General features: G+C 37.8%; 1 protein-coding gene across 9 annotated transcripts in view; it reads right to left on the bottom strand.

Moving 5' to 3' along the window:
* The window catches only part of LOC126335019 (ryanodine receptor), a 691,249-nt gene that overhangs the window by 235,941 nt on the left and 433,873 nt on the right, over nucleotides 1-21,435 (bottom strand). For all 9 annotated transcript variants that reach the window (XM_049997852.1, XM_049997851.1, XM_049997850.1 and 6 more), the window contains 4 exons: nucleotides 16,407-16,587; nucleotides 14,031-14,245; nucleotides 12,771-12,925; nucleotides 6,376-6,500 (listed from right to left, as the gene is read on the bottom strand). In XM_049997852.1, the coding sequence (XP_049853809.1) occupies nucleotides 6,376-6,500; nucleotides 12,771-12,925; nucleotides 14,031-14,245; nucleotides 16,407-16,587 (676 nt within the window). The remainder of the gene's footprint in view (nucleotides 1-6,375; nucleotides 6,501-12,770; nucleotides 12,926-14,030; nucleotides 14,246-16,406; nucleotides 16,588-21,435) is intronic.

The following is a 21,435-nucleotide window of genomic DNA, read 5'->3' as shown; positions in this document are numbered from 1 at the left end:
TTAGTAATCATAAAATCTCTTGAAGCATTTCTTCACTGATGTTTTATTACAATTAATGATAATGATAAGTTTGATAATGATAAGTTTGATGTTGTGATACACTTTCAATGGGCCGTTGCTTTGAAACAGTATACCGGGCACATACCGTGCCACTATGGAGGAAATGAATAATCAAAATGCACACCACACACACAGGGGCTGTTCACAAGCACTCACTAAAGCTGACAGTTGAAAGCCCACTAGTGACATCACCACTGCAAAAAGTAGTGTGAAGTTGACTGACTAAAACATGCGCCCCAACATTAGATTCTGACACCTTACACCATACTTCACAGTTTTCAGTTTAATTCACCATGTTCATCAATTTTTGCTTTTTTCTGGGTGAACACAAAGGAAAGATGTCTCAAAAATGTGTGTTTTGATGTATAATTTGCGGTCGTAGCTTGATTGCCTTGTTCCCAGATATCAATTTCAATTGTTTGAAGAGTTTTTACTTGCTGTTAAACATCCATGACTTTTTTAATGCCAATTACATACATTTTTGATCGTGTTTCAGGGGTTTTAACGTTTTCCTCAATTCTGCATTTTCCTCAATTTTCCGTTTTCTAAGCCTGGACAGCATGAAAGCATAAAACAGGGGTTCCACCATAAGTGTTACTCAAGAAGTGAACTACAATTTTGCTATGAATGATATAAAACAAATTATGTTTTTTATGGGTTGAAAAAATATCTCTAAAAATAGAGGATGTCATTTGAGAATAGCTACTTAATGAAACTGATGTAAATGCCATAAAGGTTCAAGTATTGGACTCTGTAGAGCACCTCTGTAATACAGTTCAAGTTAAGGCTGTCAGCTAAGGTTGTGACATCTCATCTGCTCTTTTTGTCTCTGATTTATTTCATGTACAAAGATGCACTTGAAACTTACAGCACAGAGCAGCAGCTTTTAGAGGCACTATGGCTCAAGTTTAAAAGAATAGTTGACCATACACTGGATGGGGTTGTACCCAGTAAACAGTTCATAATGGGAAGGAATCTCTATGGAATACAGTCACTATAATGAAACTTCTAAAGAAACAAATATTACTGCATAACAGGTGTAAAACAAAGCCTAGGGCTTTAGATACACAGATCCTGAATGAAATACCTTTGGATGTCGAGAGAACAACACGTGATGCCTTCAGTGACTCTATGATTACGATTGCAGAATATTGTCACATGGTATTTCACAAAACCCAAAGAAATTCTGGTCATATGTAAATGCTGTTAGTGGCACCAGCAAAGAAAAATATGAAATGCTTAGCTCCATTTTCAAATATTCCTTTACAAAGAAAAGCCCACGAGAATTGTCCCAATTTAACCCTCATACCACTGGAAAGGTGAATTAAGTAATTATTAGGGTAGTGTCAGTGGTGTTGAGAAACAGCTGAAATCTTTAAAATTGAACAAAGCTCCAGGGCCGATGAAATCCCTATCAGATTATGTACTCAATTTGTGGAGTTAGCCCGTCTCCTAACTAAAATCTATTGTAGATCCCTTGAACAAAAAACTGTGCCCAGTTCTTGGAAAAAAGTGCAGGTCACACACATCTACAAGAAGAGTAGTAGTAGTGATCCACAAAACTACTGTCCGGTATCCAAGACATTGATTTGTTGTAGAGTCTTAGAACATATTCTGAGCTCAAATATAATGAGGTATCAGTATTTCTTTATTTCTGAAAAGCATTTGACTCAGTACCACACCTATGTTTATTGTCAAAAGTACAATTATATGGGATATAAAGTGAAATTTGTCACTTGACTGAGGACTTTTTGGTAGGGAAGATGCAGCATGTTATCTTCAATAGAGAGTCATCGTCAGATGTTAAGGTGTGCCCGAGGGAATTATGTTGGGATCCTTGCAGTTATGTTGTATATTAATAACCTTGCAGACAATATTAATAATAACATCAGACTTTTTTTGCAGATGATGCAATTATCTATAATGACATACTATCTGAAATAAGTGTATAAACGTTCAGCTAGATCTCAAAATATTTCAAAGTGATGCAATGATTGGCAAAGATTTTGAATATTCAGAAATGTAAAACTGTGCACCCCAAAAAACAAAGAGTCACCGTTGGAATCAGCCAACTCGTACAAATATCTATGTGTCACACTTTGCAGGGATATGAAATGCAATGATCACATAGGCTCAGTCAATTGTTACGCAGTGCAATCAATCTACAAAGAAGATTGTTTACAAATCACTTGTGTGACTGGTTTTAGAATATTTCTCAAGTGTGTGGAATCCATACCAAACAGGACTAAGAAGGGACATTGAATGTATACAGAGAAGGGCAGCACAAATGGTCACAGGCTTGTCTGATCCATGGGAGAATGTCACAGAGATACTGAAGAAATGGAACTGGCAGTTGAAGATAGAGGTAAACTACCCAAAAACAGTCTATCAACAAAGTTTGAATAACCAGATTTAAATAATGATTCTAGGAATATACTACAATCCCCTAAATATCACTCACATAGGACTGTGAGGATAAGATCAGAACAATTACTACACACACAGAGGCATTCAGACAATCATATGTGAATGGAATGGAAAGAAACCCTAATAACTAGTACAGTGGGATGTACCGTCTGCCATGCATCTCATGGTGGTTTGTATAGTATAAATTCAGATGTAATTGTAGATGTCGACATGTGCAGATGCTCTCCTTAGAAACACTGATGTCCAGAGTGATTAATTAGGCTGTGTTTGTTATCTCCGCAAGTTGCCTATGTTCGTATGTCATGTGAAAGAGGGAATAAAGGACACTAGTTTTGAATAAAAAGAAATTAAATATCCTGTGGCATGTAACACTGTTGTGTTCCCCTGTTAAAAGTATAAACTTAATCTGACTCACAGGTGTTACTAATCTTGTGATTTCATTAAAGCAAAAAGTCAAGTTTAAGATCTGTAAGAGTTTTTAGCTCCTGTTTATAAATATTGGTGGCGTCATTTCCCAACTGCAGATGAGATCACAAACAGTAAATGGATTTTTAAGGTGGTTTTCCATCTGCCTCAGGTAATGCGGACTGGTTCCCCTTATTCCACCTCAGTTACACTATGTCGGTGATCACTGCGCAAACACAGTCTCCTCATATGCGTACTCCATAATTAATCTACGACACAAACAATTGGGGTTACACTTGTATGATATGAGACGTTCCCGGGGGGATCCAGTGGAGGCCAAACCACACAATAAACATGGGTTTGGTGTGGGGTGGTGGTGGGGTGGGTGGACTGCTGTGGCTTGTTGTGGACTTGTGAACCACTCTGAGGGCTATGGTGGGACAAAGCCACTCCATCATTTCTAGCTCCCTGGTTCAATACACAACACAATCAACAGACAGCTCAGAAGGAGATAATGTGCAGCACCTATTTGAACCTTTCAGTCTCTACTCTCATTCAAATCAAAAAGCAATATCCAAGGCTGACAAGTGCTTGCTAAGTCACATCTTCTGAAGCGTAGCTACACCTTCCCCTTATTCTCCAAATTAACCACTTGACTAACTTTGGTTCCTTAGAACAAACAAAGATTATGTGGTTTTTAAATCAAGTGACATTTTCAATGCCATCCTGAGTTAACGAAAGTTGTAATTTCATCTCATTTTTGGCAATAATGATTCTGATTTCAATTGTGTAATATGAAATTCCCTCCCATTTATCCTTTTTTTTATTCAACTTTATGCTCGCTCTTAACCATATCTTACTTGCTCAGATATTTTTCCAAGCTTGTTAATGTATTTTTAAACTGTTGCTGAGATTTCTACTCACTACCTATTTCTACACAAATCAAATTTTAGTACTGAATGTACTAACTTTCTGTGTTTCTATATGTACTATATCAGCAATCAGACAGGCTAGAAAAGTACATAACTTTTGTGAAAATACTGGTTAAACCATTGGTAATGTTGCAAAGTAGGTACGTTTCAAGTAGGATGGCTCATCGAGGACATTGTATCATGGATGGACAGCTTCAAGTAGGAAAGTAGGCACATTTCACCCTGCATTTGGTTAACACTTGGGACACAAAACTGCTCTACTCCTCCAACCTCTGGTCCGACTACACTGTCTCCTATTCCTTATAGATGATCTAGCCCCTAATCATCATCATCAACATCATCCTTATTGTACACACTCTCCTACCATATTACAGCTATGCTATTTGTTGATCAAACAGTCCATGTACTGTAAGCTGTTCAATTAACTAATATGCCAGTAGAAACAGAATCACATACCATTTGTTGCTTACCTTTACCCCTGTTCTTAGATACAATATTCTACTATTTTGCTTCATGGTTTTTATGTAAGTGCATTATTATATTTTCAGGTATTTATGATATTATATTCTTTTCCACATTTGTCTATAATATCATAACACATTTTACATAACTTTTATGAAATAAAGTACAGTACAAAAACTGGCTCATTCACAGATTTTACTTTGCACATTGATAAGAAAAATGTAATTTGTTTCTATTTGTTTTATATAATTCATAACTAATGCCATATGCACTTGATTATTTTCCAAATTTAATTTACGTAATGTTAAATAGAAATTTCTTGCTCACTAAATAAAGAATTTTCACCTAATATTTTGAAAAATGTTTATGACATTATAGACAAATTTGAGAAAGAGTAAATAATTTTGTTGCCAGACTTATAGCATTGCTTCAGGAAAGTTATGTGTACTACGATGTGTTAGACTATTTTATACATCATTTTCGAAGAGAGAGAGAGAGAGAGAGAGAGAGAGAGAGAGAGAGAGAGCACTCACCACTCACAGCAAGCATATTAGCTTCTAATCGTATTGTGAAACAGTGTTTCTACTAATGATCTTTGCAGAATTGAGAGTATATCAAAGAGAAGCAATGGTTATCAGTGTTTTAACACATGTTGGCTAAAATGTCACACATCTACACTAATGAAACAACTCATGCATTGGTAGTGCTCCTGCAGCTGTCGAAGAATACCACTGGCACTTCCTGACATGCCAAATTTCTGATCTGATCGTCAAGTGTTTTGAACAGATCGCTTGAAACTGGTATTCTTCATGTTTCCTATTTCCTTCACAACATGCAGGTAAACAACAGGAACAGCAATACAGTATTGAAATGGTGTAGTGTAGTCCCACTAGCAGCAGACAGCGATTTTCTTCACATATCAGTGTCAAATGAACATGTGTAAAGGAAACATTATATGTAGAAAACTTGTACCCACTCCTCATAGTGTGTCCACAATCTCCACGTAGGTGACATTGTCACACAACTTGAATTTTCTCACTATTTTAATGATAATCACCATTTGCTTTCATTAACACTATTCACTGATGAAACCATACACAGAAAGGAATGAACAACACACATAATAATCATCAATAATCACACAAAACCAGCGAAAACCAATTTCCAAGTTCATTTTTCGATCAATGTTTGATGTGGCATGATTGGTAACATGTTGATAGGCCTAGCCATTTAAGAAGAGTGAATGATGTGACAGAATTACTCGTATTTTTTTTGAAGATTTGTTTGTTGAACATCTTGAGGACGGTCCTTTGGCAATGTGGATTGCAATGTACATTTACCAGACCTCTGAGGGAACATCTCAACCACACTTAATCCTAATCGCTGAATTGGCCATGGTAGTACAGTTAACTGGTCACCAGGATCACCAGAAATTACACCATTAGATTTTTGTTTATGAGACTGGATGAAGTCTGAGGTGTACAAAAGAAAGGTCTATACACAAGATGAACTTCCTAATTATGTCATGGATGATGCTACCATCATTAGGGGATATGCAGAGGCACTCAGACAATGTGTTCTCCCAAGAGTGCAGAAACTGAAGTTGTGATGGGATATTCAAACATTTATTGTTAACTGTACAACAGCTACAATGTGATACGTATGATAATGCTTAGAGGTGAATCCCTTCAAAATATGTATTTTTCATTTGGTACATTGTAAAACATATGTTGTAATGTTCTCTATTTGTTGTACATTTTTAAATCTGACAATGTATTGAATAACACAGAAAATAACTAACAATATGCAGTGAATGTGTTCTGTCTTGGAAAGCATTCAGAATAGGAAGTTTTTTTGCTACAAATGATAGTTCCTGCCTTACTGTAAATATTGATCAATCCTTTGAGGATATCTTGCATTTTTTTATGTGAGACCTACAAGCACTTTAAAATGACTTTTGATCCTTGAAATTAGTTATGTGAATCAAGAACACATTTACAGTATATTGTAGATACTGCAGTTGAGGGTTGCATCATGTGGGAGATTCCTGCTTCACACACACTAAAACACACCAAATGAGATGACGTACCTTATTTGCATCAATTATTGCTCTTAGAAGGCCTTCTCCTTCTCCTCTAAGAGCAGGACCTAAGCATTCTGGTCTTCTGATCAGAAGGCGAATTACTAAATTAGCATTTTCTTCAACACTCTCACCTGAAACACAAAATTAATGTCAGATAACAAAATCTTGCAGCTAAGCTGTCTGATAACATATAAAAAATTTATATATTTCTGGAAAACTACTTACATCTATTTGTACAAGCAACCTAACAAAATTGAAAGCAATACACATTTAAGCACAAATCACAATAAGAGAAAGTGCTAAGCTCATTTGACAAGGAAACATATTTTGAAGCCCTCATTTCTGACAGCTGTAATTTTACACTGATGAGCAAAAAATAAGAACAAAAGTAACTCGCACGACGTGTCACTGCCAAGTAACTCAGAGCTGTGAAACTTGGACCATACGTAGAACAATCTGCTATAGTATAGTACAAAAGGCATCTGAAAGAAATACACAATGTGACGAACAGAAATGACATTTTTTTTCAAAGAAAATAATCACAATGAAGTTGTCATGATTTATAATGGTCTCCTGGGCATTACAAAATGTGGGACATGGACCTTAATAGGGTTTGTGATCACCACAGATGGCAGTGCATGCTCTGCCACATGCTCCCAAGCTGGGCACAAGGTTGGTGGGGAGTTTTTGTTGTAGGGTGTTCCATTCCTCCACCAGTGTGGTTGACAGCTACTGGGTTGTTGTTGGTACATGCAAACATTGCAATGAAACAGGTCAGTGCCTGTTCTTTCACACATGTTGTGAGATATGACAGACAGTTAAATTTAAAATTTGATCCTTCAGTATATAAAATAAAACTTGATCCTTCAGTACATAAACTGCAATTTTGGGTTAAGTGTGAATAGTCTTATATATTTACATCTATAAATGGAAACCATAAATTTAACATAAAATTAGTGTTCTTCAGGGAACATAATTTTTTTAATATTTTTGGTGTGGTTCAGAATTTGAACTGCATTTGAAGTCACTGACATTTAAAATTATGGTTTTATTCTTCCATAATCATTTTGAAAAATAACTCAAAACACATTTTTTAAAATGTAATTAATGTCATAATGAATTATTATTCAATTAAATGTAAGTTTCTCTAGATGCTAAAAATTAATATGTAATTGCATCATCTTTGAGCAACTATACCAGTTGTTTTATCATTTGCTATCAAGTGTAGAGTTGAAACTTCCTGGCAGATTAAAACTGTGTGCCCGACCGAGACTCGAATTCAGGACCTTTGCCTTTCGCGGGCAAGTGCTCTACCATCTGAGCTACCGAAGCACGACTCATGCCCGGTACTCACAGCTTTACTTCTGTTTCATATCAGCGCACACTCCGCTGCAGAGTGAAAATCTCATTCTGGAAACATCCCCCAGGCTGTGGCTAAGCCATGTCTCCGCAATATCCTTTCTTTCAGGAGTGCTAGTTCTGCATGTTTCGCAGGAGAGCTCCTGTAAAGTTTGGAAGGTAGGAGATGGATACTGGCAGAAGTAAAGCTGTGAGTACCGGGCGTGAGTCGTGCTTCGGTAGCTCAGATGGTAGAGCACTTGCCCGCGAAAGGCAAAGGTCCCGAGTTCGAGTCTCGGTCGGGCACACAGTTTTAATCTGCCAGGAAGTTTCATATCAGCGCACACTCCGCTGCAGAGTGAAAATCTCATTCTGGAAGTGTAGAGTTGTAAAGTTGTTGGATAGCAAAGAAAAAGTTACCTGCAATATTTATATTATTTCACTGAGCTTACTTTAAAATTAAAATCTTGCTTACTCTCACAAGAAGATGAACCATCCTACAAGACTGTGAGATAACAGTAATTCACTGATCAACAAACAAGTACTGTGAGTTAAGTACAAACCATTTACTTATCATTTCTACCTGCACTTGCTCATTTTAATATTCATTTATTAAGCAAACATAGACAAAGTTTGTAAAATTATAACATTACAATTATGTAGCCAACAGATCAAGGATTCAGGTTAGAACATGCTCCAACATGTCTCTCCAACACAACCCACATGGTGCACAATGGGATTTAAGTAGATGGAACGGGTAAACCAGTCCATTCACCAAAAATTCTCTCGCTCCAGCAGCTCTTCCATCTGTGCAGTTCAATGTCATGCATAAAAATGAAGTCAATACCGAATGCATACCTTAAACGGTGCACATGGGGAAGTAGTACAGTGTCACAGTAATGTTGACCAGGAAGTGTACCATGTTCAAAGATTTGGTGCCAGTATGTCAATGCTACATTACGCCTCCCCACACCATAATACCTGGACCACCAAAACGATCATGTTTGACAATGTTCCTCAGTGCATTATGTACCCCAGTGTGGCGAGATTTGAGAACATGTAATTCACCCAGGAATATTTACGAACACGATCAATTTGATGGTACAGGTGTTATGGTGTGAAAATGCATAATGTTCCATCGGCGTAATAACCTCCAAATTTTTGAACGCAGTATGCTCACTGGTCAATGTTATTGTGACACTGCACTCCTTTCCAAATTGTCTTCATTTGCCCCTGACTTCATTTTTATGGGCGACTGCACAACCACGTCGAACTGCATAGGTGGAGCAGCTCTTGGAAAGAGAGGATATTTTGCAAATGGGCTCACCTGCCCACTTCCCTGACTTACATCCCACCGAGCACATGTAGGATGCATTGGGGAAATGTGTTTCAGCATGTGCACATGCACCAAAGTCCATCCACTAGTTGTTAACCACACTGTTGGATTGGAGAAATGGAATGCCCTACCACAAGAACTCCCTACCAACCTTGGGACAGCTTGGGAGCATACTACAGAGCATGCCCTGCCATCCAAGGTGATCACACACCCAACTGACATCCATGTCCCGCATTTTGTAATGTCCAGGTGACCATCATAAATCTCCGTGACTTCAGTGTAATTATTGTCTTTGAATAGAAGTGTCATTTCTGTTTGTCTCATTGCATATTTCTTTCAGTTACTATATTCCACCAATTCTTTCCATGAAAGGTCCATATTTCACTGAACTATGTTACTTGGCAGTGACATGTTATTTGAAATTTGCTTCTGTCCTTAGGAAAGTCTGCATGCCAGTGTACTTCAGGGTACTAATATTTATGTGGCAGACGTACTGAGTAAAGCTTAATGAATTGCCTTCATTGGCATCACCATTCTAATAGAATGACATCCAAATTTTACATTTCTTGCTTGCTACTTCTTTCCTTTTGTTCACTACAATTCTTTGAGGTGGGTCTCTCTGTGTGCTAAAGTGTACCTACCAACTTTACATCATGCCAATTAAAAATGCGAAGAACTGTACATAGTATTTATTTACATAAAAAAATGGAAAGTGAACTGTTTTACAGTCTATGACTAATAGATATCAGAACGAAACTGTACCATTACAGATCCCACTGTGGATGCCTTAAATTGAAAAAAAGATAAAATGCATCTGGGAGAAATAAAATACAGTGCAGCAAGAGAAGTTGCTTTTTATTTACAAAACGATGACTTCCATCATATATTTGCATGGAAGTAAGCTGCATGGCCAGATTTTTTGTTAGTTGGTTCTCTTCTGGAACACGTATTTTTGACAATATAATGTAACTGGATGGACAAAAAAATCTGGCTCCAAAAGCTCGCATAAGTTAAACCTTTTCTATCTTCTCCTGCTGCCACTTGATGAGTAGATTTTTTACCTATCCAATTACATTATACTGTCAGAAATATTGTTATCATACTACTGTTAATCTATTATTTCTGTATCTAATACTATAACCAAGCAATGCGATATGATGAATATACAGAGACCATGCCACTACATCTCCTATGGTTTCATCCCCAATGCCTCCTCCTAAGTTTCATTTCAGTAAATTTAAGTCAGTTAACAACCTACAAGATATGCCTCCAAGATTTCCACAAAACATATAAGATTTGAGTGAAGACTGAAGTGCATTCAGAGTGAAAGCCTGGTTTGAAATAATTCATTTTGTGATGGAGTCTCTCAGCATTTATTTGAAGTACCTGGAGGGCGTTATCTGCATTTTGAGAAGAAATGACTCATTTTGTTTGCCTCCAAGCACTTCATGTAAACAATGATAATTCATTCCTCTCATAATAGCGCACACTAAGTTCAGGAAGGCAATGAATTATCTTTCCACATCCAGTATGAAGATATTTATATTCACATGACCTGCTTTTAAGATATTAAAACTTATTTTCAAAAATTTTGGGGGTCATTATATTGTATAACAAAAAAGACAAAAGCAAAGTGATATAATGCAGTTAAACATGATTCTTACATGTCATGGCCATCAATAAAACTCAGTATATGAAAATAAGCTATATTTCCATCCTTTCAAGGAGTGTGCAAGGGAAACTATCTCCAAAACCCAAGTTCTTCATGTGCAATCTTTTGTTATTGTTTGATCTGAATCTGAAAATGAACTTCACTGTGACACAGTTTTGCAAAGAGTCAAGCAAATATGCAAAGAGCTGTGATCATAATCACAACAAATAATGTGTGTAGGAAAATATATCTCACCAAGAACAGCAACAATAGTGGGGTAGGATGAAGTGCCCAAAAAAAAAAAAAAAAAACATGAAAATCACAGCTACCAGATAAAAATTTTACAAATATAAACTAACAATGACACAGAATAGTTGTTCATCCTTCATTTATTATTAAGTAGGAATATCAAAAATACCAGAAGAGAAACAGCAACAACATGCTACAAGAAGCTGCATTGGTCACATCACAAAATTTAGGTTAAATTTAGCATGTTAAAAAAAATACTGCTTATCCTGAATGTTTACCTTAAGATGGGCTGGGGGTTGCAATGCGTAGCAAACTTATTTAAAACACAAATACTTAAAGAAGTTTGCTTTGTGAATGCTGTCAGAACTGTATAAGCTCAATCATCAAAAAAGATGTGCTGGCGCTAGAAGTAGACATTAATATGAGGGCATGCTGATAAGTAGTGCCCCCAAATTTTTAACAAGAGGACTCTTAAAGTGTTTTTAAATAAAATAAGCATTATTAACATTCTACAGCTGTATTCTTCATGTCCACCTATTTATTTCTTAACAGATGAGCAAATTTCTCCAACAGGAGACCAGCTTGTTGATACCTTCACTGTAGAATGTTTGACTTTATTGATGGAGTCACTAACTCATCTCTGCTTGCACCACTTCATCTCTGTCAAAGTCAAGTCCTCAAAGATATTCTTTAAGCTTTGGAAAGAAATGAAAATCAGATGGGGGCAAGTCGGGACTGTATGGAGAATGTTCAATGACATTCAACTCAATGTATCGGATTATTGCAGATGTCGCAGTGCTCGTGTATGGTCTGGCATTGTCATGCTGAAGCAGAGGGCATTAAATGTGCGGACAAACCCTTCAAATTTGAAACTTGATTACAGTACACTACTTCTCAAGCACCAACATAGTTGCATCACAGACGATCACATTACACATTACATTTTGAAACCCTCTAGCAGCAGTGGGACCTCTGGCAGCAGGGGGTTGCAAATATGTAGACATGAAGAGTAAATACATAGAATGTTAGCAGCAAGTGTTTTATTTATAAAGTTTTAAGAGTTTTTGGCATGCCATCACAGTACAGTATACTTAAGAAAAATAGCCTGTAATGGAGCTGCTGCCTGTTAATGTATATATTGATTCATTCATCCTCGACGGCTCTCCTTCAAAATAGGATTTACAGGACTTAATGTGTAAATGAATAACGGTGTGTGTGTGTGTGTGTGTGTGTGTGTGTGTGTGTGTGATGAACTTATGAATGATAATGCAAATATTGTCATTACTAAGCCATCTGCAATCTGCTGTCATTGTATAACCAATGTTTCTGACACAGAGGCATGGGTGAGAGCTACTCAATTTTCAAACAATCTAATAATGTGAAATATTGACAGTGTGTCAATAACTGTCTTAATGCCACATGTATTTGCTCCACACAAGAATGCAGGTTTAAAAACTAAGCTGTAATGATCTTACTGCTTATGTGCCTGTTTAGTGATTTCTCTGTATAGTATTCATCATTTCTCAAACTGATGTCGGGATTCCATTTTAAAGGGCTGCTGTTGTCAGAAAATTAAATATGTAAATCATATGCTGATACAACACTTACATGATTTTACCCTCTAGTAAAATTTATGCCCTTGAATTGCTAAATTTTGAGTGTGATGGCACACAAACAAAAGATCTTTTGAATAATAATTGAAATGTGCTTAATATCTACTTTACAGTTTACATATTTAATATAGAGAGATACATGACATTATGCCTTCAGTGCAATTGTAGCACACACACACAAACAAAAACAAATATAAATAAGTGCATTTCTAACCATTGACCCAGACACAGAATCTGAGGAAATCCAAATAACGCTCTCCTTCCACAGGATCCCAGCCCAAATCTGGATATCCTTTCTCCACAAGTTCTGAGTTGGACTGCAGACCACAGCGAGAAAGATAGATAGCAATTTTTTCTAAATAATGTTCCCTGTAACCAAAAAATGAGAAGCTATATTGTTATTTTTATAACAAGAAATGATAAACAGTGGAATATCCAGGATGAAATTTAACAATATTGTAAGAAGGAAAGTTGCTACTCACCATATAGTGGCGATTCTGAGACGCAGATAGGCAAAACACACACACACACACACACACACACACACACACACACACACACACAAGCGCGCGCGCGCGATTGCAGTCTCGGGCAACTGAAACCACACTGCAAGTAGCAGCACCAGTGCATGAAGGGAGTGGCAACTGGGTGGGAGAAAGGAGTAGGCTGGGGTGGGGAGAGGGAGAGATAGTGTGGTGTGGATGGCAGAAAGTGAAGTGCTGCAGGTTGGGTGGCAGGCGGAGAGCGGTGGGGTTGGGTGGGGGGGGGGGGGGGGGGGGGGGGGGGTAGAAATTGCGGAAAAGGAGAGAAATAAAGAGAATACACTGCCAAACATGATATCCTTCATTTCAATGACTACTTTACAGCCTGTGCCATATGTATCCTTCCCACCAACACCAGCTTTTCTGAATTGCACAGGTGAGAACTTTCCCTCCAATACATCCTATGTTCCCGTAACCCTCCTGGCCTCAACCTTTGTTAGTTACTGTCATCACTCATCCAGCCCCTTCCCTGCTCCCATTCCAGCACTAAACAGCCGATATTCCAACACCACACCCAGTCTTTTCTTATTTTCATTTATTTATTTTCTGTTTTTTATTTATTTCTCTTTATTTCTCTCTATTTTTCTCCTTTTTCTGCTACTTCCACCCCCCCACCCCCACCCCCCTCCCCACCTCTCCCCTACCTGCTGCCCAACCTGCAGCACTTCACTGTCTACCAACCCCATCATACCATTCCTCCTCCTCCCTGCCCCAGCCTCCTCCTTTCCCCCACCCAGTTGCCACTTCAATCATGCATTGGTGCTGCTGCTCGCAGGGTGATTTTACTTGCATCTCTGCTATATGGTGAGTAGCAACTTTCCTTCTCATAAAAATGACAGTCACCTAGTATAAACTTCAAATTGGTTATTGCAGATTCATAAACTTGTTGTAAAGTATTAATGATATCACATGATATTTCAAATTATTTTTACCTAAGTGCCAAGGCCAGCTCAGTGTTCTCCATGAGAGATGAATAGGCTACATCAAGAGGGGTACTTCCTCTTAGTGAAGGCCTAGACAGCAGAATGTTACTGTTTTCCAGAAGAAATGAGAAATGATCAAACATTGCTTTCTGGTTTTGTCGGGATGTTCTACAGAAATAGCAAAGGAATCTGCAGCAAGCTACCACCATCTCATGGGAAGTATCCTGCAAGAAATACAAAAATTGTAATGTACCTCTGATCTTCATTATGAAACAAGAAAGACACTGCATAGACAAATTGAATTACATAAACACGCGATCTAGTGTAAATACCAAGAGCACAATTGTTTCACTAACATGAACAAAGCAAGTATTTGATCAGAAAAATTTAACAGGGAATTTGGTAATATAACAAAGGTTTGTGACTTATGACAAATACATGATCCACAGGCAAATGATACAATGAGATTCCTGCCCCCCCCCCCCCCCCCCCCCATTTCCCTTTAGCCTCATAACTTATGTTAAGATGGTGTGAAGACAAAACGGGCCCCCTTGCAACCAACGAATTAACAGATACATAATGAGCAAATACATATTACGCAGGGTATTTACAAAATGTGGAGTACTGTCACATCACTGAGGCTCAACTTTAAAATGTAATTGAGGCTCATCTTTAAAACGTAATTTAGCTTCATCTTTAAAACTTCATAATTTAATTTAAGGAGAAAAATTAACAACTTACCAAACAGTTGAAGGGCTAAGTCATCAATGCCGCATAAACAAGACACAGAGCTTTGCTAACTTTCAGATGAATCCTTCTATAGAGATACAGCACACATACAAACAACTTACTCCAAAAGCTGTGCAAGTTAGTTAGTTAATTAATTTTGTGTTTAATGGATATTTTTTACATGATAAATTGTAATGATTTTGATCAAGTCATTTTACATTCACATTGCAATTTAATTTGTTAACGTTGCTTTTTGCTGAACATTTCTAAGTTATCAGCTTGCTCTGAGTTCATATCACTCATTACAGAGTGATGCTGACACAGATTTTCAGCAAGTAAATGGGAAGGTGACGTACATACAATGGAAACTAAACACTTTTGCCATGGTTCTTATAACAGTTCATAGTGTGTATAGTGTTATACTATGAAATAGTTTGCATATAGTGTGTGCGGTGATTGCTACTGACAAATGAATGAACAACATAGTATTGGCTTTTTACATTGTTAAATAATTTCACTACAAAACAATACTATACACAAAGGGTAAAAGAAAGGAGGTTGCACTATTTTAAACAGACTGGTCTTATATTCTGGATAATGGAGGTTTCAGTTTCCAATCTGATTTAAGTTTTCCATGATTTCCCTCAATTACTTCAGCCAAGTTCCAGGATGTTTCCTATTACAAGGCCACGGCCAATTACCAGTCCCATCTTTGTCAAACTATGCCAACAGATGTATACATGCATGTTTATAGGTATTATACTGCCCCCCCCCCCCACTCCTTTGTTATTAAACTGTAATAGCATAACATGTCCAATATCTTTGTAAAAATGATTCACTATTGAATAAAACTGCTGCTACAATTAATATATGCATGCGCACATGCATGTGCACACTCACGCGCGCGCGCGCCCACACACACACACACACACACACACACACACACACACACACACACACACCTGTAGGGTTACATTGTCCTGGCTGGCTACAATTGTGCAGCACCCGGCCCCCAGCAGGGTCAGCACAGAATGGTTGCACACACACACAAACACACACACACACGTCTTGTCTTGTTAATGTGCCAGTTGACAACTCAGCACTGCAACTATTTTTTGAGTTGTTACCTACACTCCTCAAAATTATTTACAGCATATTCCATCAAGAACTTCCCTTATCAAACTTTATTATTTATAACATGTTATCATCACCAGCTACCCTTATACTGTTTGTAAATTATGCAACTGATTTGTGTGTCAGCATAAAAATTAGACCTTCCTCAATGGGTGCTACACTACACCTAAGTGTTGAATGATGAAATAGGCATGTTCCAAGAAACTCTTTTGTTGAAGTTTCAGTCATAACAATGATATAAATTCTGTTCAAAAACAAAAAAATTTCTCCAATCAAAAGCAACACATAATCATGCAGCTCTATTGTGATGCTACTATACATATATGCTAAGAGAAGATTTTGTTCACCATAGACATCGCATCAAGCAATGAAGCAATAATTTTAGGCAATTTATATGAGTGACACTTGAAGGAAGGATTGGGGTAGGGATGGGGAGATGAATAATGGGAATGTGGTATGCCTATTCACTGTCTTGCAGATTTTGGTAAGGATAAAATTCTTAAATAAATATGGATTGTTAACCTTCTCTTTTGCAGAAACCTCGCCCTCTTGGCCAGTTGCTTGAGCCTGTGTCTGAGTGTCTGACTGCGCTTGGGCCCTACGGCCCAATGTGTTCATCATAACAGCCATCACATTTTCATGAACACGCAAGATTCTAATCAAATCTGGATGCTGGAAAAACGTGTGGTTGTTCACAAGTTTCCTGAAAAGTTAAAGTTAGTCATTTATTAAATATGGAACTTATTTCTATCCCATATTGTATAAATTATCTAAAACAATTCATTAAAATACAGTTATTTTCTAATTCAGTTTTTTCTTTGTCAAATAATTCAATACAGAGCAGTTCGCTGCCTTCATTAGGTGCCTACCTGGCATTAAACAATTTATATATTATTAGACAGAAAAGGTGGGCAGTACTTATTGTCAAAAGGCAAAATGTGTAGTAATGCCAATAGGTACACACAAAAGTAAATAAACACACTAACTAGCTTTGTGAATTAATAGTTCCTTCATCAGGGAGGAGAGACAGATACACCATCAGCTTGGTAATTACAAACAATCAGGATCTGTTATATAAGGCAACACAATGTATTGTTTGTCCACTTGATGATTTTTCATGGTGCTTCTACAGGTGGAGAAAATCTGCTCTAGTTGAAAGATATTGATTTATCCCTGAGTGCTGCCAATGTTACTGTGTACATTGCTATGCGTAACAGTGCAAGGACTGTGGCAAGCAGCCGACACTGCCTTAGCCTTACTGCTGCTCTCCCCTTGGCAGTCCTAATGCGAAGTCAAAGCACACCTTTGTTGTTCCTAACAGCCACCGCACGAATTGTCAACATGGACCTACAGTATGTAAACCTAGTTTACTAGCTCACAACAATGTGTATTCGTAGTCATTGCAGAGAAGTCACTATTTAACTAATATCGATTCCTTCATCAACACCAGTTTAAACTTTTACTACAATCTCCTACTCACCATTAACTCACTTAAATTATAGCTAATAACTTCAGTTCTACTCACAACAGAAAAGCTAACATACATTCCTTCCACTTAATTTTGATATATGTAAATATTAATTAATAGCTACTAGACTTCTTAATACAGATCTTCCTCTCAACACCGTCTTTAGCTTCTACTGCAACCAACCTCTATTTCTATGATCTGACCAACACTTCTAGCTCCACTCGCTGACCTACTAGCATGCTCACTCGATATGTCCTCAAATAATACTGACACCACTCGACAATGGTCTCTATGCCAAAGAAAGGAGTGTACTTAATGTTCCAGAATGTGTGACTCACTGACTAATGCCTGTTAAGTGAAGAGTACGAGTGTAGCAGACACAGAACTTTTACAGCTGGGGAAGGTTAAAAAGGGAGGCCATGTCACTCAGAGCCCACATGCAGTGAAGAACAGTCAGAGATGGAGGAGGTGGGGGGAGGGGGGTGTCAGAGAGACAGTGCAACAGAGATGATACATTGGTGAGCACTGTCAGCTTTGGTACAGAGACAGTAAGGACAGAGTGAGTAGTAAATATAGAGCAGAGGGAAGAAAGATGAATAATTCAGTTTAGAATTAGGGCAGCAAACAGATTTTGAAAATAATTATAACAGTGTAGATCACAAGGCATATTTATTCAAAGGTGAGTGGTTTTGAACATTGCATGATCATCTTTAGACCTAGCCAGTTTCATGGACAATGGGTGTGTATGAAGCAGGAACTGCTGAATGACCATCATTCAGCATTCCTACTCCATGCAGAGCCATTGTGCATCAAAATGGCTAGGTCTGAAGATAATCATGTAATGATCAAAACCAGTCACCTTTGAATAAATGTGCCTTGTGATCTACACTGTTATAATTATTTTCATAGATTATAATTGGATCACTGATACCTCTAATAATATTTTCAAAAATAAAGAAAACAGATTCATTGGATGAACAGAAAGGGTAGATGTGTTAATGTAGCTGGTAGTCCAGGAGGGTGTCGGGATATGAGCATGTGTAGGAGGGCAAGTTCCCATATCCAGAGCTCAAGGAAACTAGAATCACATTGGAGAATTCAAATAGCCAGTGTGTTGTAGCATGCACTCCAGTCCCATAAGCCATGCTTGAGTGTACTATTCATCTCTCTTCCCCTTAATCTACTTTTGCTTTTAACTCTATTGTCATCATCTCTGGACTGAAGCTTGCAGCGTGTTTACCAATGTACCATTTCTGATCTATTCTCTATGATGCCTTCCTCTTCAACTTCATCTTCACTACAGGAATCTGATGTAGTGGGAATTAGTGAAGTTCGGTGGCAGGAGGAACAAGACTTTTGGTCAGATGAATACAGGGTTATAAATACAAAATCAAATAGGGGTAATGCAGGAGTCGGTTTAATAATGAATAAAAAAATAGGAGTGCGGGTAAGCTACTACAAACAGCATAGTGAACGTATTATTGTGGCCAAAATAGACACAAAGCCGACACCTACTAAAGTAGTACAAGTTTATATGCCAACTAGCTCTGCAGATGATAAAAAAATTGATGAAATGTATGATGAGATAAAAGAAATTATTCAGGTAGTGAAGGGAGATGAAAATTTAATAGTCATTGGTGACTAGAATTCGAGAGTAGGAAAAGGGAGAGAAGAAAATATAGTAGGTGAATATGGATTGGGGGTAAGAAATGAAAAAGGAAGCCGTCTGGTAGAATTTTGCACAGAGCATAAATTAATCATAGCTAATACTTGGTTCAAGAATCATGAAAGTAGGTTGTATACATGGAAGAACCCTGGAGATACTGAAAGGTATCAGATAGATTATATAATGGTAAGTCAGAGATTTAAGAACCAGGTTTTAAATTTTAAGACATTTCCAGGGGCAGATGTGGACTCTGACCACAATCTATTGGTTATGAACGGTAGATTAAAACTGAAGAAACTGCGAAAAGGTGGGAATTTAAGGAGATGGGACCTGGATAAACTGAAAGAACCAGAGGTTGTACAGAGTTTCAGGGAGAGCATAAGAGAACAATTGACAGGAATGGGGGAAAGAAATACAGTAGAAGAAGAATGGGTAGCTCTGAGGGATGAAGTAGTGAAGGCAGCAGATGATCAAGTAGGTAAAAAGACGAGGGGTGGTAGAAATCCTTGGGTAACAGAAGAAATATTGAATTTAATTGATGAAAGGAGAAAATATAAAAATGCAGCAAATGAAGCAGGCAGAAAGGAATACAAACGTCTCAAAAATGAGATTGACAAGAAGTGCAAAACTGCTAAGCAGGGATGGCTAGAGGACAAATGTAAGGATGTAGAGGCTTATCTCACTAGGGTAAGATAGATACTGCCTACAGGAAATTTAAAGAGACTTTTGGAGAAAAGAGAACCACTAGTATGAATATCAAGAGCTTAGATGGAAATCCAGTTCTAAGCAAAGAAGGGAAAGCATAAAGGTGGAAGGAGTATATAGAGGGTCTATACTAGGGCAATGTACTTAGGGACAATATTATGGAAATGGAAGAGGATCTAGATGAAGATGAAATGGGAGATACGATACTGTGTGAAGAGTTTGTCAGAGCACTGAAAGACCTGAGTCGAAACAAGGCCCTGGGAGTAGACAACATTCCATTAGAACGACTGACGGCCTTGGGAGAGCCAGTCCTGACAAAACTCTACCATCTGGTGAGCAAGATATATGAGACAGGCTTCAAGACTTCAAGAAGAATATAATTATTCCAATCCCAAATAAAGCAGGTGTTGACAGGTGTGAAAATTACTGAACTATCAGTTTAATAAGTAACAGGTGCAAAATACTAACGCAAATTCTTTATAGGCGAATGCAAAAACTGGTAGAAGTCGACCTCAGGGAAGATCAGTTTGGATTCCGTAGAAATGTTGGAACACGTGACGCAATACTGACCTTATGCCTTATCTTAGAAGAAAGATTAAGGAAAGGCAAACCTACGTTTCTAGCATTTGTAGACTTAGAGAAAGCTTTTGACAATGTTGACTGGAATACTCTCTTTCAAATTCTAAAGGCGGCAGGGGTAAGATACAGGGAGCGAAAGGCTATTTACAATTTGTACAGAAACCAGATGGCAGTTATAAGAGTCGAGGGGCATGAAAGGGAAGCAGTGGTTGGGAAGGGAGTGAGACAGGGTTGTAGCCTCTTCCCGATGTTATTGAATCTGTATATTGAGCAAGCAGTAAAGGAAACAAAAGAAAAATTCAGAGTAGGTATTAAAATCCATGGAGAAGAAATAAAAACATTGAGGTTCGCTGATGACATTGTAATTCTGTCAGAGACAGCAAAGGACTTGGAAGAGCTATTGAACGAAATGGACAATGTCTTGAAAGGAGGATATAAGATGAACATCAACAAAAGTAAAACGAGGATAATGGAATGTAGTCGAATTAAGTCGGGTGATGCTGAGGGAATTAGATTAGGAAATGAGACACTTAAAGTAGTAAAGGAGTTTTGCTATTTGGGGAGCAAAATAACTGATGATGGTCGAAGTAGAGAGGATATAAAATTTAGACTGGCAATGGCAAGGAAAGCGTTTCTGAAGAAGAGAAATTTCTTAACATGGAGTATAGATTTAAGTGTCAGGAAGTCATTTCTGGAAGTATTTGTATGGAGTGTAGCCATGAATGGAAGTGAAACATGTACGATAAATAGTTTGGACAGGAAGAGAATAGAGGCTTTCGAAATGTGGTGCTACAGAAGAATGCTGAAGATTAGATGGGTAGATCACATAACTAATGAGGAAGTATTGAATAGGATTGGGGAGAAGAGAAGTTTGTGGCACAACTTGACAAGAAGACGGGACTGGTTGGTAGGGCATGTTCAGAGGCATCAAGGGATCACAAATTTAGCATTGGAGGGCAGCGTGGAGGGTAAAAATCATAAAGGGGGACCAAGAGATGAATACATTAAGCAGATTCAGAAGGATGTAGATTGCAATAAGCACTGGCAGATGAAGAAGCTTGCACAGAATAGAGTAACATGGAGAGCTGCATCAAACCAGTCTCAGGACTGAAGGCCACAACAACAATAACAAC

Source organism: Schistocerca gregaria, chromosome 2, assembly GCF_023897955.1.
Source record: "Schistocerca gregaria isolate iqSchGreg1 chromosome 2, iqSchGreg1.2, whole genome shotgun sequence".
NCBI lineage: Eukaryota > Metazoa > Arthropoda > Insecta > Orthoptera > Acrididae > Schistocerca > Schistocerca gregaria.
This window is presented reverse-complemented; position numbering and strand designations above follow the sequence as displayed.